Source organism: Natrix helvetica (genome assembly GCF_964273705.1).
Source record: "Natrix helvetica genome assembly, chromosome: 1".
Lineage (NCBI taxonomy): Eukaryota > Metazoa > Chordata > Lepidosauria > Squamata > Natricidae > Natrix > Natrix helvetica.
Window position 1 is genome coordinate 117,985,812 of NC_138548.1, and position 23,438 is coordinate 118,009,249.

The 23,438-nt window shown below is 38.5% G+C and overlaps 1 protein-coding gene across 3 annotated transcripts in view; it reads right to left on the minus strand.

Annotated features, from left to right (window-relative positions):
- The window catches only part of LOC309385027 (acyl-CoA 6-desaturase-like), a 36,198-nt gene that overhangs the window by 11,294 nt on the left and 1,466 nt on the right, over positions 1-23,438 (minus strand). For all 3 annotated transcript variants that reach the window (XM_081939076.1, XM_081939075.1, XM_081939077.1), the window contains exons 3-9: positions 13,542-13,652; positions 8,578-8,775; positions 6,634-6,735; positions 4,188-4,313; positions 2,165-2,225; positions 892-968; positions 602-699 (exon numbers count right to left, since the gene is read on the minus strand). In XM_081939076.1, the coding sequence (XP_081795202.1) occupies positions 602-699; positions 892-968; positions 2,165-2,225; positions 4,188-4,313; positions 6,634-6,735; positions 8,578-8,775; positions 13,542-13,652 (773 nt within the window). The remainder of the gene's footprint in view (positions 1-601; positions 700-891; positions 969-2,164; positions 2,226-4,187; positions 4,314-6,633; positions 6,736-8,577; positions 8,776-13,541; positions 13,653-23,438) is intronic.

Sequence of the window (23,438 nt, forward strand, 5' to 3'; positions counted from 1 at the left end):
CTAGGAGGGAAAATGGCAACAAAATACTCCACTGGTGGAAAGTGTAGTGCAGGTAATGCCTATCTATAGCAGAAACAAGCATATCGTCCTCACTGAACAACCACAACCAAAGTTATGATGACACTGGACACGGGAACTGAAGCCAGACCCTTATAGTTGCAGTCATTGCAGCATCTCCACAATCACAATTCACAATTGGCTCCTAATTACAACAGTGCAGCATCCTGCAGTGACATGACTGCTATTTACAATCTTCATTGCCAGCTTCCAACAAGCCAAGACAAAGGGAAAGCTGGCAGGAGATTGCAAATTACATACCCATGAGTTGCTGCAACCACACAGGATTCACCTAACAATGACAACTGTCAGAATGGTCACATGAAGTCATCCTTTACCAGCCACATTGCTTAGCAACAGAGTTCCCTGTCCCAATTACCATCATTAAGCGAGGACTTATATCAGTCAGTCACAATGTGGCCTTCTCGTGCATTGGGCAGATTTGTTCGGAAGTAGATGAAACTATAATTTACCTGGTCTTGAACTTCTGAGACTGGTTAAACCAACAGAAATACCTGTTAAATATTTTAGTAGCTAACCCTACCTGACAAAGGTGAGGAGAACTAGGGACCCAAGAAATCCATAAAATGGGATGTAGGTGATAAAGTAGCGTACATAGTAGCTGAAGGCCCATGCCAGGTCCTAGGAGAGAAGGAAAACATTATACATGGCAAATGTCATATGTCTTTTATCTCTAGGCAAACAATTATTTCTTTTCCAAAGAATATGCACAGAGACCTTGCTTCAACCCTCAGCTGAGATCTTCTTCAGATGAATTTTCATTTCATGCAGAGAAATGAAAGCAATAAAAGGCATGTGGGATTTTTCACTTACCACCCAGAACTTGTGTTTGAACATTGTTGTGAAGATTTGCATTTGGAAATAGACTGGAATAAGGAGAGGTGGGAAAACTGTGAACAAAACAACACGCATTAGGGGAAGCAGGCAACATAAAACATAGAATGGTGTCCTGGGACTGAAAAACAACATAAAAATGAATGCCTGCAATGAAGCTATCTCCCTCCCTCCCTCCCTCCTCCACTCTCTCTAATAGTATATGGCAGTAAATAATGACAAATGCTCTTTTGGGTCTGTGTTCGGCCCAATGTTTTAAGCTATTAAAATAATCAGGACTTGTGTTTCCAACATGATATCCTCTGGGAACCAATGTGACTACAGACACCTCTCCTTTTGACCACATGGCTCCTGGTCCACTTTTTTAATTTTCAAAATATTATTTAATTGATAAAAAGGAAATGAGAATGCTGAAAGCAACATAAATCTCTAGCATCAACCATTTACAAGAATGCTCGGCATAGCTATGCTAGCTCTCCTTAGATAATAAATATGGTAGATGGTGCAGCCCTGAATTGGGATGGAAGTCCATCTGCCTTTAAAAAGACACTAGGGCAGGGGTGTCCAAACTTGGGAACTTTAAGACTTGTGAACTTCAACTCCCAGAATTCTGGCTGGGGAATTCTGGGAGTTGAAGTCCACAAGTCTTAAAGTTCCCAAGTTTGGACACCCCTGCACTAGGGTAAGATTAAGGTACTAAGAAAGATGTGGGTTGGGTGAGGGAATTATGAGGGTGCTCAGTAGGCGTTTTACTGTACTTTGATTTCAATTTTAAAATGTTTACAGCTTAAAATACTATTTCCAGTTTAAAAGGCTCCATCCAAATCAGAAACAGTTGTTTTGACTTTACAGGAAATCTTTCACTGCTGTTCCAATCATTCTGGAAATGTTCCAAAGTTAGGCATCTTTTAACATTCGACTACAGTCAGAACAACACGTCCCCCATTGTGAGTGTGAAACATTTTAAATTCAAGATGCATTGCCTGTGCCCAGAGCAATTTGTGCTTGACATGATGGGCATTTTGTAATCTTGAAGTTAGCTAATTCCCAGGACTGTGCTTTGGCACTTTCAAATATGTCTACTTCCTAAAAAGTTTAGAAAGAGACAGGGCTTCTAACTTACAAGCCAGTTTTAACATATAGGGGAAAACATATGTGAATTGATTGTAATATCATTGTTGAGGACAACCTATGGAAAAATAAGCAGGAAATAAATATCAGCTCTGCCTTCTCTGTAAAGAACTATACTTACTCAAAAAGAAGTATTCATGTTGATGATTATAAGGGAAGTATTTCAGTTTCTTCTTTCCATACTGAAGGAGAAGACAAAAACTTTTCAGTGCTAACTATTCAAGACAATAAAACCTCAATTTGGTACTATACCACTAAAATTATGTTTATGATGAACATCAGAAAAAACCAAGACTTCAATGACATTGGGGAAATTAAATATATTAATTTTGATACAGACATAATTTGCTGTTGGTGATACTTATTTAAAATTTTAGGCATTGTAGTTCTAAAACATTCATATTTCTAAATCTAAATACTAGAAATTTATCTTTGTGCTATTTCAGATGACTTCTACAGATTTCAATATTTTTCATTATATTGCTTCAAAGAACTGAGGTTTAGTGGCTACCATAATACAGAGAGGATGGTTTTACAAATAATAATATAACCACAGATTCAGCAACAGCATTGAATGAGTGGTACTTATAACTGATCCTTAAGTTCTGTTTCTCACACCAACCTGACAAGCACATGACTGCAATATGGGTGCTTAGCAACTGACTTGAATTTCTAATTGTTGCAACATCCCGTGATCACATAATCATGGTTTGTGACCTTTCCTTCTGGCTTCCCACAAGCAAAATCAATTGGGAAGCCAGCATGAAATCAGAACTCACAATTATATGAGAAGCTTGCTTAACTACACTTGTGGTCCTTGCGTAAGAATGGTAAGTGCTAAAGTGAACTAGCAGATGAACTAGCTAAAGTTCATTTTTGTTCTGAAGAAGAGTAGAGACATAGACATGTCTCAAGGACATGTCTATCACAGGAGCACACTCTTGTAGCATTGTCCATAAGAAATATGCCGTTCTATACAACCACATGATATTGTTACTTTTTCTTGCTGATCTACACAAGGCAAAACTCATCTGGATTTTATGTCATCTCTAGCTGAATATGAAAAGGAAACTTTCTTAGAGAAAGTGTAAACAGAAAGTAGATCTAGCTGGATCTTCTGGTATATTGCTGCAGGATTTGCAGTAAATTGGCAAGGTTTTTTTATTTTCATTTTGATTCTCAGTGGGAAACCAGATTGGGGAAAGAATTATGAACAAGTTTTAGTTTGGGATTTGGAATTTCTGGACTCTGAACTCTTTAATTCTAGGGTACGTGTTTTGTACCAGACAATGGATAATGAAATTTGGGTTTTCAAGAAGAAGCATAACAAATTTTGCATCTCTGAATTCTACTATGCCATATATCAAACCATCCCAAAGTAGACTTTTTGATTCAGGAAAAGTTGGTCACTCGGATATCATCCTACCAAGTAGTTAAGAGATTTTAAACATAGTTGGGTAATAGATAAGAGGCTACTTGGTACTGTATATTAATCTTTATAAATGAATTGAAATATAACCTGTGATAGATTTCAATGCTTTTTTTTCTATAGAATTTGGGTAGCAATTTTATTTTAAAAAGTAAAAACAAACTGTAACAGAAAACAAGTAAACAAATACTGTATATACTAATTTTGCTTCAAAAGATATCCTCTGTCAACAGAGTAGAAAGTAAAAAGCAGCTATTTTGGTGACATATGGTATTGGACATAAAACTGTGTCCTTTCCTTAACTGCTTTTTTAATTTATCACCTGGATCAATTATTTCACTATGTTTACTAAGGTAGGCAGTTCTCTGAATCAGCTCTCTATTCAACTAGCAGTCCTAGTAATATGATTCTGAAAAAGAGTGATGCATTGCCCCATGGCTGTGAGTTTTGCTAGCAAAGGGAATTGATAATAAAGCTGTCCAATATGTCCTTCTGAGGAACCCCGTCAGAGTGATGAAGATAAAGCAAGAGATGAAGACTAAGAGGTAGCACACTTGTTTCAGACACTGGCTAACAGAAGCTTCTGTAGTATTCCTTTTTCTACAAGGAATTAGTAATTTATTTATTTGTTTGCCTTGAGGGCTAGATTTTTCTGGGTCTCTACTGCCTCTGGAATTTTCTTTGGATCTGAGGCGCTTGAATCTTTTCATCTTACCTCCACAGGTTGGGTGTCTCCCAAAACAAAGAGATGCAACATGTTCACATCTGGATCTTTCTTAAAGATGTTTGGCTTGGCATGGTGCTGAAAGTGCCGGTGATTCCACCAATTTGCTGATGCACCCTATGGAAACATATGGAGAATCCATTTTTTTTTAGTGCTGTCGAGGTCATCATTTGCATACAACCAAAGAGGAGGATTAAAAACATAAGGCTCCCCTTGATAACTTTGTAGACAGACCATTTGATTTTCTTGGCAATGACACAATAGTTCTCCTTTGCTTCTGAGATTCTTTTGATTTCTACAAGCCTATAGTTTTGCTGGTTGTTTCTCATCCAATACAAATCTGAGCCCATTTAGCCTTTCTGAGTTTAGCCAAGATCAGTGAGGTTTTGTCCCTTAGCAGGACAATTCTTTCATTACAGGTAACAGTTTATATTCAAGATGATAAATATTTATGAAACCAGCTGAAAAAATATAGATTCCCTTATAACTCTTTCCTCAAAGTATCTTCTACAACCAACTGATACTTGTCAAGCTATCAAATGTAAATATAAAAATGTTTAGAGTCCTGCCAACTAAGGATTTCTCCCTCCTTTGATAAGAGTTCCCCCCCCCCAAAAGCATAGCATGGAATGGCACAATGGTAGAATGTGGAATGTACACAGTACTTTAGATCACTTAATAGAATTAGAAGACAATTTTCTGGTTGTTGTTATTTGAGGATTGCAACATAAAAAAATATTATTTTTGCTAAAATTGCAGAAAGACGACACCTTTTATTAACCCTTTGTCCTTTAGAAATGGGCTGTTAGCCAGAAATCCTCCAGAAGATTAAATATGTTTTTACACAATAATAAAGCAGAAATAACAATAGAATTACATTTGCAAAAATATGGGACAACATGGGATCAGGTATAACCTGCGAGCCTATGAACACGAACGGAAGAAATATTGGCATTTATTATGTTACAGTTCATTATTATTTTTTATATCTTTGCAAGGAAGAATTTGATAGGTTCAGCTAATTTTGGGAGAGGTGCTCAAAATGCATCATTGGATCATACGATGTGCTCTTTTGTTACGATGGTTCCCTTTTACAAAGAAGTTGTTTCATGAATTATTTTTGTTCCGGAAGGCTTATTGTTTTTGTGGATCTTCATGTTCTTTTCAATTCTATATCAGTGGCTTGGAATCAGGAGGACAATGGAAATGGATACTGCATGCTTTCATGATTACAAAATATAATACTCCCAAATTTGAAAGACACCCATGCTTCATCAATTATACAATGATTTAAAACTCTTTCTGCTATTTAAAAAATTGGATTGCCTACATTAGTTTATAGTATTTTATTTCTCATTTTGTAATGCTTGTTTTCCATAGGATATGATTTTGTATATATAATTTTTCCTCATTTATATATTGTAATTTTCAAAGAATTATGAAAAGCAAGAAATTATGTTTGATTTGATGCATGGTATTAAAATACAAAATAAACTTCTTCCTTCCATTAAAAGTGAGGGCCTGAATTCAGCTTGTTGTTGCTACTCAACTGCAAAATGTCTTCCTTCCAACTAGATATACATATCCTATATTTCTTGCATAAGATTTAACCTGACCCAGAAAATATCTATAGACAATAGTTAATAGATCAATTGCATTGATAGAACTGTCCTCTGTGAATTGAATTAATTTCCTTTAAAGCCATCAAGGGTAGTAAACATTAGAGTTTGTAATTGCAAATTCTACAGAATAATTATAGGTAGTCCTGTTTAGCAACTGACTTGTTTATGCAAATAGACTCTAAACAAGTTGCCAATCCCAATTGTGATTGCTAAATGTGTTATATGGAGATTTTTAAACAAAGCTGTTCTAAGTGTTCTTCTAATCAGCTTAAAATAGATGACTTCTGTTTATTCACTTTGTTCATTCCATGTATAATCACAGAACCACAGAGCTGGAGATAGCTATAAATGTCATCTAATCTATCCTTGCTCAGTGCAGATTAAAAACATCTCTGAGAGAAGAACATGAAGCTTCTGACAGAAGGCCTCTAGTAAGGAAGAACCACATGTTGTAGCAATCTGCTTTATGGGTTCTTTAGTAAGACCAGAAAGTCGTCCTGATATTCTTCTCCTCCTCCTCCTCTTCCTCCTTTAATACTATGAATGCTGGCTACTAACATACAATTCTCTACGCAAACTCTTCTAAAACTGATTGCTTATTCCTTACTCTGGAGCAAATCAGGTAGGCTTGATGCTAGAATTTAAGAATGAAATATAATAAACTGGTTCTCCAAATTTTCCTGAGTTGGGAAGCCCATTTCCTCTGAGTACCTCCTATCATGATGATATGAAAGGCCCAGAAAAGGGTGAGCAACATAGCCTCATTAGATCTTGATGCAATCATTCTATTATGATTTGAAAGGCATACACCTTACCTTCAAGTGACCAATCACAAACTTATGAACTATATGGTTCCATATAGACTTCTGAAATACAGAGAGATGTCCAAAGTCATGCTGCAACCACCCAGCCTGGGCCTGGAAAGAAAAGAAAAGGATTAAGGAGTGCAAAGATACCTTCAAGATGGCACAGTGGGATCTCACCATCCATGAGCTGCACTTTTAGTCTCTTCACTAAAATTTGAGCTACAAAAATCAGTGTTAGTAAACCTACAAAACTACAAAGTTCATTCCTTCCCTGAAAAGAGAAAAGGAGAATTCTGCCCCTGCTCTATACAGTAACATCATATGACTGATCTACTTCTTATCTTCCATTTTAATTAAAGGGACAACTGTCTAAATAATATTTGCTCACTCTTGTTTTATATAAAACACATGTATTTATAGGAATCGGATGCCAATACTTGAAAAGATATAGCAATAGCACTTACACTTACGCTTTACAGTGCTTTACAGTCCTCTCTAAGTGGCATATTGCCCCCAACAATCTGGATCCTCATTTTACCTTGGAAGGATGGAAGGCTGAGTTAACCTTGAGCCTTTTGAGATTTGAACTGTCAAATTGCAGCCAGCTGGCAGTCAGCAGAAGTAGCCTGCAGTACTGCATTCTAATCACTGTGCAACCACTGTTCATTTATACATGTTTTCCTCTCAGAGTCCTATATGCTTTTGTGGTTGAAATAAAATGAATTCAAACACCACATTGCCTGCTCATAACCCAAATAAATAGGCTCCCAAATTTACTTTTAGTAGATCTACAGCAGTCCCTGTCAACTGTTTTAGAGAAAAGATGTTTGGAAAGTTGCTAACAGCAATCTGGGAAGCAACATTCAGTAATGCTTCTCCAAATATTGCATCTGTGTTCAAAGGGAAGAAAAATCTGAATGCAGGTAGTCCTGGATGATGTAGGACCACAACTGGGACCAGAATTCCCATTGTTATGCAAGGCAGTTGTTAAGTAAGCCTAATTTTTACAACCTTTTTGTCACAGTTGTTAAGAAAATCACTGCAGTTATGTGAATCACAAGGTCATTAAGCAAATCTGACTTCCCCATTGAGTTTGCTTGTTGGAAGCCAGTTGGGAAGATCACAAGTGATGATCGCATGATCCTGGAATGCAGCAACCATTGTAAATACATGCTAGCTGCCAAACACCTGAATTTTAATCATGTGACTATGGAGATGTTGAGATAGTCATAAGTGCAAGGTCTGGTCATAAGTCACTTTATAAAAATACCGATGTAACTTTGAACAGTTGTTAAACAAATGGCTATAAGCTGAGGACTACCTGTATATATTTTTCCATTTAAATATTTTTCCACAATATTTGATCCTGCTGCTGAAATCTCTGCACTCGGAGTGACCATCCCGACTATCTTGTCATTTCTGCTTTCCCTACCCTGAAGCATATTTGCAATTTCTGCATCTCCTCCATTTTCCCAGATTCTCTTGCTTCCTGACTTTCAGTTCTTAACATGAGATATTAAATAGTGCAAGTGGCTTTCTATTCAACATTTGCAAGCCAATCTTCAGTCATTAACACTCCATTGTGTGGAACACAGGATATTCGGTTGACATTACGCTAGGCCTGGGAAGTGATGAAACTTAATAGGATTTTCTTTTACTTGGCAAAAACCAATTTAAAAAGTAAGAGGATAAATTCAATAAGTTTGCAAGTCAAAAGCAGACAGTTGGCAACTATTTGGGGTGAGAGCAAAAGAAAAATATTGAGAACAAATCATTTTTCGAATAATGACTGATTGATTTTAGTTTCTTGGATTATAATTTGTTTCACTTTCCCCACCAAAAAGCAGAGTCACCTGGAAGTTTAAGTAACTTGTACATTTATTTAAAGAGTTCAATGACAAATGAACATTGTGACCAAGCATTGATAGCGTTCAGTATTTAGCAAAAACTCACCTGAGAGACTGAGAGGATGATAGAAAGTACAAAGGTTATGCTCCAACTTGTCCCACAATATGATACCATTAACCAAGCCAAAATTTCCATCACAATAATGTGAGCCAAATAAAGAGAGAAAAATACAGGATTGGATTTGAAAAGCTTCATGTCCTCTGCTGTCTTTCTCAGGGCACGGAAATCTTCTACTAGCTGAGGCTGAAAAGAAAAAACAAGGTATCGGATATTTCATACTCAAATGGGCGGCTTCAGTTTTAACCTTCACCCTGCTCTGTCAGGCCAATGCTGAACTTCATGGATTCAGTGCTTGATTGTTTAGCAAGACTTCCATATAATTTTCATAACCGTATCTACTTCAACTGCCCTGTCAAAACATTATATACTTCCTCTCTCTCAGCCCTAGGAAACCACTTCTGAAAAATGGCAAACCAAGTCTGAAAAATCTTGCCAAGGAAACTGCAGAGACTTGTCCAGACAGTTCTGAGAATTGGATACAAACTGAATAGAAGAAAACACACTGAATAGCAGAGTGAAACACCCCTTCAGAGAAGGAGACAATAAGGAAGATACTAGTTTGTGTGGAAATGGACAGACTGACCCTAAAAATAAAAGATAAAGGAGATGCAGAATACTATGCTACATGGAATAGATTCTATCAATGGTTAGAAACACGAGGTAGAAGTTGGAATGCGAAAGAATCAGGTTAGATGGACATGGAAAGAGACACTATGTAGGTATTAGAATGTAGGTATTAGAATGATAGATAAATTGACATTCTAGAATATGATGGTCAAAAATAAATGTACAACACTAGCACTGTTTAAAATAGTATATATGTTATTTGTTTTTACCTTTGTTTCATGGCAAGTGGAAAGCCAGTTACACTGTATTCAATATATTTTTTATGTAAACAATAAAAATATATTTTAAAAACTGAATAGAAGAAAAAATATTAATATTGGTCTAGTGGTTAAGGCACTAGGCTAGAAACCAGGAGACTGAACTCTAGTCCTGCCTTACTCGGGAAAGCTAGCTCAGTGACTTTGGCCCAGTCACACTCTCTCAGCTCAATTCACCTCACAGTGTTGTTATTATTGTGGGGAAAATAAAGAGAAGAAAGGAGTATGTTCATCACCTTGAATTATTTATAAAAACAATACAGGTGGGATAGAAATATAACGATATATGATTGGTATATGATGCAACATAACACAACAAAATATATTATATGCACCCTGATTCTCAGAATGCTACATTCTAGATCCAAGGATGCACAGAACACAGAGTTCTACTTTTTATTTCTGAACTCTTCTTGACTTTAGTGTTGGCTGCTAAATGAAAGCTCAATAATTTGACATGGCGGGTAACTATTTGGGTTCTGGGCAGTAGGAATCCTGCTGCTCAGTCACCTCTTTTGTATCATCCTTCAGATATAGATGGCACAAATGTAGGGAAGCTCTTTTACACAAGGTCTTCTCTATATAAATAGTAAAAAGGTAACATCTCCTTTGAGGTTCTTTGAATTCCTAATCATGATGTTTGGACTGGAGAGTACCAAAGTATTTTGCCATTGAAAATTGTGGTGGCTGCTGTGGCCATTGTCAGGCAGGACTAATTTAATGAGATATAACATGATATACCGAACCTTATGCTTCTCAATATTTCCACCTAGCTGTAGGAACCAATTAACACCACTTATGCATCACAACCCTCTTTGTTTGATAAGGAATACCGAAAGCATTAATGGAGCATTTGCAGGGTGATGTTTAGACGTTGGTTTATTGTCCTAATTGTAACCCCCAAAAGGAGAAAGAGGGAACAGAAGGGCTTTTGCTTGCAACTGCTCAACCAAAGCAGAGGGGCTGAATAATTGATAGCTTGAACAGCTGGGAGTTACAGGATTCTGAATGGCTGGGAGACAAGGGACAGATGAGAAAGAAGAGGCAGGGACATTTCTGTGAAGCTACCTTCCAAGTCAGAGTTCAGAAAAGCTTCAGGTTACTAAAGGGCCGTGCGCAGGTTGCTTTCAGTCAGAAAAACCAGACCTGATCTCATGTGAAGAAGAAGGAAAAGGGAGAGGGCTGTGAGCACTTTAAATTTGAAGATGAAAAAGTGCTTTATATCCTAAGAAAGATGCAGGGATTAAGGAATTCCCAATAGATCCTACATGCACATATATATGACTTCCAAAATGTTTTTCCCCTTTTCATTTGAAAATGAAATATATACGATTGATTTGATGAGCAGCTAATTGAGAGGAGGCAGGAAGCAAAATCCTAGTAGGTGGAATTAGAAGTGATGAAAAATCCCTGAATATTTGCTTCCCTGACTATTCCTCCTTCTTGGCACCACAGTTTCTAATCTCGGCTGCATGCTTAGGCTTGTGTGAGGAGTCTGAGCTTAGCCTCAGCAAAGTTCACACTTCAAAGGCAACACAGCAGTCTTCATCAAGATGTTTCATATCATCTTAAAGCCTCAATCAACAATACTGCACATGTTTTGAATAGACGCCCTTGCACTTTTAGCATTGCAACTGGAACTTTCAATTTTGAAACCATCAGAAGTTCAGAAGACAGTCTTCTAGATGAGGGATGGCAAGCTAGTACATCTCTGAACAAATAGAGACGATGTCATGGTCATGACCAAAAACTGTGAAATAGAGCAGTTCCAGGGAAGAGAATACATGTAACTCAGAGTGGAATCTTTGACTGTGCTTGCTTGTTTTTTTTACAGACGTTTCATTGTCCAACTGGGTAACACCAGTGCTAGTAGGTATAGGATTTGCTCCTTGTTTGTATACAGTACCATGTCTCCTTGGTGGGGATGTGATTTTCTCATTGGTAGTTCCTTGATTACGGTATTGATTGGGGTATTGCTTGTCTAGAGTTAATGCTTATCTGGGCATTGATTGTTGGAGAGGATGCATTTTGGTTTTTTTTAATTTCCATCTTAGTCTTTTTATTTTCTCTTTGAATGGTATGTAGGTATAGCTCAGCTCTATCTGTCTATTATCTAGTGATTTGTTTGAATGCCAAACTTCTAGGAATTGTCTAGCATTTTTGGATTTAGTTTGGTCTAGGATGCTCAGAGTTTCCCAGTTGAAACTGGCTGAGTCCCATGTAGATAAGGACAGGAGAGCACCCACTTGTCATCCAGATGGCTTCTCCCTGCTATCTCTAGTCTCTGCATGGCAAGATGGGTGGCAAACAAATTTAATAAATAAATAAAATCCATACAGGATAGCTGTTTTCTTGTATCTTAATGCTGAGAAATAGAGAGGAATTATCATACTTTCAACAGCAGTGCAGATTTTTAAAGGACTAACTCATTTTCTAATCACTCTTATGAGTTACCTATTTAACTATCTGAACATAGATCTTCAATAGAGATAGAGATCTTCAAAATGGTAAGTTTGCAAAGCCAACCTGTGAGTTTGCCTTCATTCCAGAAAAAAGAAAAACTAATTATAAGCCATAAGAACTTAAAGAATTTGAAATAGACAGCAACCCCCTCCCCCAAAACCCTAAATAAAAATTTAATTCAAGAAAGTTATAAATGAATTAAAGGACCACACAATTTTGGATTATTAGTACTTTTGCTATAAGATTTTGAAAATATTTAAATAAACACTACTTCCATGGGAATCAAATTCTTTAATCTGCCTTTTGTTCTAATAGAAATTTGAGACTTCATGATTTCAGATATTCTATACTAAAGAGGACTAAAGACTTCAGGCATAGAAAGAAACAGAAAAGAAAGAGAGGACAGGATTGCTTTTGTTATTGGTAAGCAATAACAAAATGACAGAAAATTGTATGGCATTTGAAATACTCCAGGAGATATTTGAAGAATGGAGACAGAAACTAGCAACTACAATGCAGAAATATTATAAAGAAGTTGTTGAAATACTGGAAAAGTTTAAAAGATGCGGCTTATAGGACAGAGTTGACAAAGTAGAAATACAAATGATAAGCCAAGAGAATGACCTGGGAACTGATGCTTTATTGGATTCACAAAAGAGGTTTGCTAAAGCCTCAAAGAAGCCTTTGAGATGGAAAAAACTGACAAGTTATTAAATCCTATGATAACATCTAATTGAATTAAAGATAAAAATTGGTAGAGACAAAAGGAAGAAGTAGAAAGCTGATTTGTTTGATCAAGGTTAAAATAAAACATGTTTCTATAAAATGCTGTGAATCCTTTACATACATATTGCTGACCCTGATTTATGGATTTCCATATGGATAGGAAATATATTATAGGAAGAAGAGATACATGTATGCAACACTATAGAAATTGAAAATTACTAAAATTGTTTGTGGTTCTTGTGGTGAAAAGTGAAAGCCATTTCTTTAAATATTTCTTTTCTCTTTTTCTTGTTTTGCTTCTTCTTTTGAGTATTTTTTTCTCTTGCACTTTCTATTCTTTATTTTTCTTTTCCTTTCTGAGTTGTTTGCATAGTCTTTTATGGAGGAGGGGAGGGAGAGGGGCAATAGGGATAGGAGGGGAAGGATTGGAGGGAGGGGGAAGAAGAAGGAGGGGGAGGGGGAGGATGAGAAGCAACATTGGCTCTTCCAAAGATTGATTCTTTTGGGTCTTTATTAAAATGAAGCACCCCTTCAAAGATTTGTACAACTATTGGGTGAAATATCTGAATATAAATGCTTTATGCATGGATTTCCTTCTGCATATTTTGTTGCCTGAGAGGAGTTCAGCTAATATTAGGCAAGGAGACACATCAATGTATTGTATTCCCAACTTAAGACTTGCAATTTCTTCAGTATCTTATCTTCATTTTCTCTATATTTTGTTACTTTCTTTCCCGCTTTATTTTCTTGCTACCCTATTTTTAACCTCAATGCTTCTCTCCATTTCTCTCTTACAGATGCTTCATGTGATGTCACTTCCTTCATGCTCTTTTCGGTCTTCCCATTTAAAAGAAAGGAAAGCCATCTCTTACTTACATTTTTTCCTCTATCTTGGCTGGGTTCTCCTGGAGCAAGCTCTCCGATCAATAATGGCTTAAGAAACTTCTTTACAAATGTGATATCTGGATGAAAGGCCCGAAATGCATCCTAGAATAAAAAAGAAGAGATGGATAAGCATTGATATCCTAAGAGACTTTATCTACATTATACCTTCGACATTCATTTCTGATTCTCCCTTCTGACTGCAACTATTCACTAGGATTTTTTTTACCCTATAAAAAAGTGAGAAAGTACAGACTGAAGCATGGTTAGAGTTAAACCATCTAGAATGACCTCTTAATTCTCATTTGTAAACCTGGTTGTATGATAGTTGTCTTCCCTTGTTATTCCCCTTCTCCAAAGTTTCTTTATATGTACCGGTAGTTATGACCTAGTGGTTAAGTTGCTGGTCTGTCAACTGAAAAGTAGGCATTTTGCAGTCCAAATACCACATGACAGGGCAAGCTCCTATTCTTGCCTCAGCTCCTGCCAACCTAGCAGTTCAAAACATGCAAATGTGAGTAGATAAATAGGTAGCACTTCGATGGGAAAGTAATAGTGTTCCATGAGGCATGCCTCTCAGCATATAGTCATGCTGGCCACATGTCCAAGGAAACATGGCTAAGATATAGGGATGAGCAAACCCCACCCCAAGATTTGGAAATAATTGACCAGGAGAAATTTTTACCTTTCTTTTTTATGGACATTTGGCATCATTATTTTAAAATGGGATTTCTCATCGCAGCCTCCCTCATGTACAGAAATGCATGACTGCTAATCTAGCCCTTGTATAATCCACACTAAAAAAATCATTTTAAAAATATAAAGTCTTCCATTATATTTCATTCTTTTTAGAGCAGAACTAAAGGGACAAGATTAGGATGACAGGGATCATCAAATAGCTGAACAGACATGGGCTTCCAGGTAAGCATTAGCCTATTGACCATTTAGTCTTGAAAAATGCTTTTAAGAAAGGAACGATCTGGAGGAAAATTATTCCTTTTTACCAGATCAATAACTCGGAGGAAAGAGTAACTCTGTATTGTCTTTTTGGAGAAAGCTGAACTGTTTCTTTCCTTCCAGAAACAGCAGCAACATCACACTGGTAGGGTTTTTTTTCTCCATAGGAGTTGAATTTGAAGGGTTTTTTCCCCTCTACCTTTTATAGGCTGAAAGTCGTCCCCCCTCCACTTTTCTGGCTCAAATTTTCTTCTATTTTCTCTATATATGGAACAATTGGAAAAGGGATATCATCGGATATATGTCTGCGGGCTACATGTGGATACATTTATATACACACACATATCATAAGGAGAACATATTTACCAAAGAGTTTTATTCTTTAAGAGTACTAGATCTTGGGAACATCTTGGGATTGTCATAACATAAGGACATTTAATTACATTTGTTAATTCAGGATATGCAAACGACTTCCAACTTGGGTTTAAAGGGAGATCAAACAATTCATGAAATGTGAGCCTATCAATAGCTGCTAATTATGGTGAGACGATATTCCCCCTGTTATTAGAGGCAGGGTGCTTCTTTTTATAGAGCTCAGTGACAAATACTAGTAGAGATTGGCTGGTTTCAAAATGTATGATCAGATCTGGTTAGTACTTGGAAAGGAAACCATCAGGGAACACCAGTGTAATAGACTGGATTTGAAATTTTTTTTTAAAAAATGAAATAAAACAAAACCATGGGGTTACTATAAAAGAGTTGACTGCTGTGGGCAGTAATGAGGACATTCTCTACATCTCTGCAATCATCTTGAGTCATCTGGCACTCCGCAGACCAGTATGGTTAACCCTACGAAAGAAGGCAATGACAAATCATTTGGAGGCTGTTGTAATATGTCCATGAAATTAGCAGGAGACTCAAGGGAGTCTTTATCTTCTCATACTTCTTAAAAATAGTTGTTAAGGAACACCCATGGGAGAATATTATTGCATTCATGTTTTGCAAATGGGCTTTTAAAACCCCACACAATAACTGCTTCTGTGAAAACTGAATGATCAACCAAAGGGAAATGCAGGAAGAGTAATTTTCTATTATCTGAAAACTGGGGTCAAAACCATCTTTCTAATGAAATACAAATCTCTATAGTTTTGTAGTCCTAGTACAAGTCTGAGTAGTCCTTGATTTATATCTATTCATTTAGCAACTGTTCGAAGTCACAACAGCACTGAAAAAGTGACTTTATAACTGGTCTTTGCACTTAGGAACATTGCAGGATCCCCAAGTTCACGTGATCGTCAATTGCAACCTTCCTAGCCAGCTTCCAACAAGTAAAGTCAATGGGAGGAACCCGTTTTACATGACTCACTTAACAATCACAGTGTTTCACTTAATAATCAGCAACTAGGTTGCTCCTCGTTGCTTAACAAAAAGCAACTAGGAGCAGTAACAACCGTCTTGCTCAGCAACAGAAATTCTGGTCCCCAATTGTGGTTGCAAGTCAAGAACTACCTGTAATATACCTTTCCCAGCTTTTTGTCTATGCAGCTGAGTGTCTCCCATTTTGATTAACTGCGGCACTTCAAAAGAGGATTCTACAGCCCTGCTACATGGTTATATAAGCCAGCATTGGATATGGTATCCCTTGTATGCCATGCACAAATATAAATGCTCCTAGCAGCTTCCCATTGAACTGTTTTATTTATTTTTACAACAAAAAACCTGCATCCTCCATCAATGTCATTGTACTGTTTGATGTACTGATTCATTTTCAAAGATGACATGCAAAGGAGGGTTCCAATTTTCCCATTCCCCCACCCCCCAGGTTGATAATTATTCAGGGGACAAAGTTGAATTTGTCATTTGCATGGCTGAATTCGTATTTCAACTGCAAGAGGATGATGTTGGAAATGTAAGTAACTGTCTTCAACACAGTCCCCCGTCCCCCCTTCCATTTAGATCACTAGCAGCTTTTCTTTTTAAAAAATCTTTTTTCTTCTAAGTTTGGTATAATCAGAAAAGACTCTTCTTTATTCAAACAAATGTCAGGACAAACTGTCTGGAAACTGGACATTTGGCAGAAAGAAGCTGTGGAGGCCTACTGCTGAGTCAGAGAATTGTTTGCATAAAAGATTCTCAGGCAAGGCAGCAAAAGAAACAAGTCTTTAGCAGGTCAGAATTGCCTTTGCAAAAGATTACTGGACAGCATCATTTAGAGCCAGAGAAAATATGAGGTTCCTGAAAAGTAACCATTAGGGCCTAATATCTGGATCTTTTGCTAATGGACTAAAGAATGTGGGAAGATTGTTTATATTCTCTATTTCTGCTGCCTTTTAGCACTTGCATATACCATAATTTGCTTCTAATGGGGCTTAAAGGAATTATTGTTACAATCCTACACATTTGATTTAAGCAAAGAAAAGCTAATTAATAATGAGCATGGGTTTGATAATATGAAATTTTATATAAACAATATATGGAGATTATGAGAGGAGGTTTAAAAGCTTTATCTAGAATATGTTATAAAGATGTATTGTGATTGAATGATTTTAGGATGCTTTAATGGACTGTTATCATATAATCCTCTTCTAGATTTTGAATATTATATATAAAAGGACTTAAAAACGATTATAGTCAAATTAAGGTTGAGATATAATAATTGTGATATACAGGAATATAGGTGAATTTAAAATATGCAATTTGATGTGAAAAGCAGGTGGTGACTATGGAAGAGATGCATGGAAATACTGTAACCAACTGACACGCTTTCTACAATTTGTAATGGGAAATGTTTTTTTTAAAATGTTTGTTTATCCTTGTTCAAACACAAATAAAATTGTTTAAAAAAAAACACAAAGACACACAATCGCACACAAAGGGCCAGACTGTGACTGTGACAGAAGGGGATGAATGGAGGCAGGTGGGAACTCCTGGGACTTTCCTGCCTTCAGACGGAGCCCTTCCTCACCTCGGATGAGACCCCAGTTAGACTCCCCCAGGGAGAGACACACACAGAAGGGGCATAAATCAGGGTCTGCTTTACCTCTTTCTTGAACTCAAAGCAACTGTGTTCCTTGCAATGTATGCCCCTTCTGATACAATACAATACAATACAATACAATAGTAGAGTTGGAAGGGACCTTGGAGGTCTTCTAGTCCAACCCCCTGCCTAGGCAGGAAACCCTATACTGATGTCAGACCTCAAATTAATGAATGTGTGATATTATGGGATGCAAATATGTAACACATTTGAGTACATGTAACTGATTTCCTATGCAAAGGTTGCTTTCATCCTGTCCAATAAACTTTCCTCTTTCATTAATAATGAGCATGGGTCTCCTTAAGAGCCATGATACCCCGGGGTCAAATGTGTCCTTATGGACAGGCACCAGGGAAGAAATGATCACATTTCTACTTCCCTGGAGGATGGAAGTTGGATTTCTGTATGGGTTAGATTTCACTAGTGAGAGAAAAATAGTCCCAGCCCAGGATTTTGTAGCTGGCCATCAGAAACTTCAAGGCTTCACATTCTTTGGCTCTGTGTTTTTAAACTAGACTCTAAGGCAGGGGTGTCCAAACTTGGGAACTTTAAGACTTGTGGACTTCAACTCCCAGAATTCCCTAGCCAGCTGGGGAATTCTGGGAGTTGAAATCCACAAGTCTTAAAGTTCCCAAGTTTGGATACCCCTGCTCTAAGGAATACCAGTTCTCTGTGAACAACTTACAGATCTGCTATGCAAGTCCAGCTGACCTCCAGTGGCCAGCTTGTAGTGTGGCCCTTCAGGCTGGGTGCCCAACTAGCTCATTGGTGTTCTATCTGTGATTTCCATGTGTAAGGCATATACACCCAGGCAAATGGGCTGTTGCAAAGGCAAGCCAGGTACTGAATGTACCAAGTATCCTTTTATTTGTTTTGAAAGTAACAGTCAAGCTATTCCTCTTTAAAAAAATATTCTGGTGTTCCATGTTTTTGAAAAGTTGAAGAAACTCTGTTATAGGGGAGCATTGTATGCTTGCTTTGCTGCCTTTTCAACTGCATATTTATAAAAAAAAGTAGTCTAGTCTAATCTAATCCTAGAGTTATGATTCCACCCTATTAAGTTAAATGGACAAGGGAGTGTGGTGGCTCATGAAGTTAGGATGCTAGGTTGATGATTGGCAAGCTTCAGTTTGAGATCTGGTTGCTGCCATGGGAGGGGGTGAATTCCTGCCATATGCTCCAGCTCCTGTCTACCCAGAAGTTCAAAAGCAGGTGACTGCGAAATAGATAAATGGGTTCTACTTCGATGGGCAACTTAACAGGGATGTGAAAGGAGCCCCCCAGGCAATGATGATGTCACCATTCAATCCTTTCAACCCAAAGTGCTTTGGTGCTCTGACATGACTATAGTAGCAGTAGTTAAATGAACGTATTCCTCAACAAATGTACATAAGATTGTACGTTGCAACTTAACTTGCCCATTTAAAAAGTAAAACAGTCTTTTCCACAATCTACCTCTACTGTAAAACACTGAAATAGAATACAAAGAATCTGTTTTAAGAAGCTTTGGATCCCTGGATTATACACATAGTTTACTGTAAGTGACAAGCAAGCAACATTATTAGTATTTCATAATCCATTTAAGAACATGCAGCTGCTGTTGCTACTACATACTCTTCAAGTTTGTGGCAAGCCATATTGCAACCACAACGGCTGATATAGATGTCTGCAGAGTATACTTCATATTCCTGGACCTCAAAGATGACTAGCACCAGTCATACAGATTCTATTAAATGCTGAATATCAGCAGAAGTCTGTTGCTTCCTCACCTGTCTAAGAGGCTCCTCCCATTATATTTTATCAGTCACACTCTCCCTGTGCACTTCAGCTTGCATTTCCGCTGCTACCAATCAACCTTGATCATGGGCTCTAAGCCCCCTGTATGTCTTGCTCATTTCCACACATCCAACCAAGATTCACTGTTATTATCTGGATTATCCTTGAGTCAATTCTCACATTTCTTTCTTTGACTATTTGTTTTTTTGTGACTAGCAGACGTCTGAACATCTAGGAGGAAAAGGGAAATAAATGTGATGTCAGGAAAGTCCTGTTTAATTTCAGGACTCTGAACCTCAAGGGGTTCAGAGTCCTGATTTGATAGAACTACAGTTGCAGAAAAAGTGTGGGTACCATTGGCAGCTTTAATTAATATTCAGTTTACTGTTAGAAAGCATCTTCTAACTGAGAAGGTGGCAATTTCCAGTCATCCTCTTCTGGCAGCCTCCATCCCAACTCCTAATGGATTCTAAATGGTTACACTGGAGTCAGAATTGCAAGAGTGAGGAAGTATCTTTCCCTTCCCAATTGGGCTAATTGGAAGCAACTTTTAGCCTGAAATTCTGAGCACCCTTAATTAATAAAAAGCCTCAGAGTATTGGATTAGTGGGGCTTATTTATGAATGACTGTGTTTACGAAAAAATATGATTAAGTTGTTAAAGTTTCATCTGAAAAAGAGTAGAAGGCAGAAAGGCCAATGCCCATTTTACTTTTTCTTAACCAAAGATTCAAACTGGGTTAAGAGATATTTTATCTCCTTCCAACAAATATATACATGGCATAATTCTTGGATTCCAGAATTTGTGTGTGACAGAGGAGCAGGAAGATTTTAATACATATATCAATAGGGTAGAGTTTGTTTTAAAAAGAGGACAAAAGGCAGGTGAAAGCTATCCTTTGAGGTTGCTAAATCATTGGGAAAATAGGATTAGCAACTGCCCCATAGTTTATGAGGGAAACCATTGGCCTTAAAAAGTCCACATTTTGTGGACTCCATCACATACACAAAAGACTGGTTTTCTATCATTCATGTTTTGCTTTTTTTCCTGCAAAAGCAAGGAAATTGATGCAATATCATTCTGCAAGAGAACGGCAACTATTTTTACCCTTAACACTTTCAAAAACCAAAAAACCCCAAGATTTCCCCTCAACAAACAACCCCCCCTCCCCAGGCCTAAATTATTAGCTTATGTTCATCCAGTGACATCTTTGCATCATTGGGCAGAACTCTTATGGTTTCTGAAGGATAAAATATTTTTAAAACTCTTATCCTGATCAGGCCCCAAAGGGTTGTTTATTAGAGGCATCTAGTGATGAAAAGTTGCTTCCTTCTCCATCCCAAATTAGAATCCCATAGAAAGCAATGGTGGTATGTTTTAAAAAAAAATCCTTTTGTTCTACAGAATTCCATAGCTCAGATCTTTTAGCTTACAGTGTTTCAAGTTTTTAAAAATGTTGCCTTAGAAAGCCTTCACTGTATCTTGAAACAACAGAGACAATAGAACCAATCGCTGTATTTCATAAACTGATACCACAGACAAGTGGAACAACTATAAACTGTACTGTAGTATAAACAATTTGATAACTACAGTTGCCCGATTGGTGGATCATCTGGACCAATATATTTAATATGACACCATTGCAAACTCAAGGGTGGGGGGGGGGAGAATAATTGACAAGAACTTGATTCCATCTTTTGAAATGCTCCCTCCTCCTCACCATCATTTTAGCCTTTGAAGATTCAATTGTTTTGAAAAGATATGGATTTCTGGACCAACACAACATTCCACAAAAACTTTATGGTGGGCAAATCTAAATCCCAACGCTGACAGCACAGTTCGGGCTAAAGGTTTTCTCAGTCCTTTTGTAGGAAATTATCACCCAGCCCTCTCCCAGAAAAATGAAATATCCTAGGACAGTGATGGCGAACCTATGGCACGTGTGCCACAAGTGGCACATGGAGCCATTTGTCAAGGCACGCGAGGCGCTTCCGTCAGCTGGCCAGCACGCATGCGCGCGTGGCCAGCTGAGTTCACCTTTTTAAAAGCTATTTTTCGCCTTTCCCAGGCTCCAGAGGCTTTATAGGAGCCTGAGGAGGGCGAAAAGAGCCTCCCCCCCCCCTGGAGGCTTCAGGGACCGTCTGGAGGCTTCCCTGAATCCTTCGGAATGCTTAAAGCCACCCTCCGAGCAACCCGAAAGTGACTTCCGGGTTGCTCGGAGGGTCGTTTTAAGCGCTCCAAAGGCATCAGGGGAGCCTCCGGACGGTCTCTGAAGCCTTCGGAGCGCTTAAAACGACCCTCCAAGCAACCCGGAAGTCACTTCCGGTTTGCTCGGAGGGTCGTTTTAAGCGTTCCGAAGGCTTCAGGGAAGCCTCCGGACGGTCCCTGAAGCCTCTGGAGGGCCTCCGGGGGGGCGGTGGAGGCTCTTTCGCCCTCCCCAAGCTCCTATAAAGCCTCTGGAGCCTGGGGAGGGCGAAAAAAGCATGTAAAAATGGGGGGAGTCGCACGTTGCATTATGGGTGCGGCACGCCCGCACATGACCCCCCTGCGCTCCCCCCACTTGTGGCACGCGAGCCAAAAAAGGTTCGCCATCGCTGTCCTAGGAAATATTGAAAAGGCAGATTATTATATTTTCCTGGATGTGAAAAAGGAAGAAACACATTTTAAACACAAAGTAAATTCCTGCAGCTTTCTGCCCATCCCCACTGTCAATGGGCCATTAAGAAGGCCAAGCTAGTCCACTTTACATAATAAAGAGTTCTTCCCTTCAACTCCAGGGGGATGGGATTAAGGCATGATAATATGAGCCTTTACTCAACTGACCACATGGCATCTGAACTCAACCAAACCTGGATTCAAAACTCAGCCTAGAGAGTTGCCCCTGCATGGGCCCATGTGAGTCTGACAACCAATCAGAATACATTTCTTACACAGGAACAGGAAACAGAGAGGTGGGACTGAACAGGTTATAAAAAGCCTAGCAAGCCTCTTCTCTGCCCTTCCCCTTCTCTTCTTCTCCCCAACATTGAAGCATGTGATCACCTTTTCTGTTCAGGACTCAAGCCATGTGGTCCTGTCCACCATTAAAACCATCTTTCCAAGCAGCCTCCATGTCTCCAGCGTCTTTTTCCCCACTTGGAGCCGAACCCAAGAGGACATTTCTTTCAACACTTTAAAGCATGCTCAGGCGTGCGCTCCATTGTTGAGAAAGTAGAGGAAAAACTTAAAAGGACCTGTTTGGGAATGGGATGGCCTCTCTTTATATGGAGGAGGAAGAAGAGGAGGACGGAGGAGGAAGAGGGGGAGTTGATGGTGGTGGTAAAACAAATGCATGAGTCAACTCACTAAGCTACAAGCATGTTCTGGCTACTCAGGTTTTGCTGTAGACCCTAAAAAAGATGATGCAAATGAACAGGATTATTGTCTAGAGCAGTGGTTCTCAACCTTTTTTTGACCATGCCCCACCTAAGCACCTCTAAAATCTGGATGCCACCCCCTTTGGCACATAATTCTTATTTAACTCAAAAAGTGAACTCTACTCAAGTGGCAAAAGCCTAAAATGCCATTAACTTGGTTTAAACAAGGTTCAAATTGCCCCCATTAAAAATTGAATCCCCCCCTGTGGGGGTGTGGGCCCCACATTGGGAACCATTGATCTAGAGTGCCTCTCTTAAATAAAAAAGTCAGCTCTAGTATATTTAGGAACTGAGAAATAGCAATGCCATCAATGCCTTTCATGCCCAGGATCACTGAATGCTAACAATTGGTGTTTCTCTCTCAGACATCCTCAGGATTAAGTTTCAGGATCTAGGAGTTGAATGAAAACAACGCTTCTGAGCATATGCAGAGATCCTTTCCTCCAGCTCTCATCACCTCACACTTAGCCACCTTAGAGAAGGCTTTACTGTTAGCCCCGAGCCTTCTACCTTTCCTCCTGGTTAGTTTGGTGCCTGGTGGCCCCTCCAGGAATGTCATATAAGAACCCTGCAAAAAATTGGGCTTGGCTGGACCACCTTAGCAGTCGGGCACCTCTGCTGCTCTGCAGCCTTTGGTCTACAAAGCACGGATTCCAGTTGGTCCTGGATCAAGCCCGGGTTAGGCTGCGCTTTGTGATTTAGAAA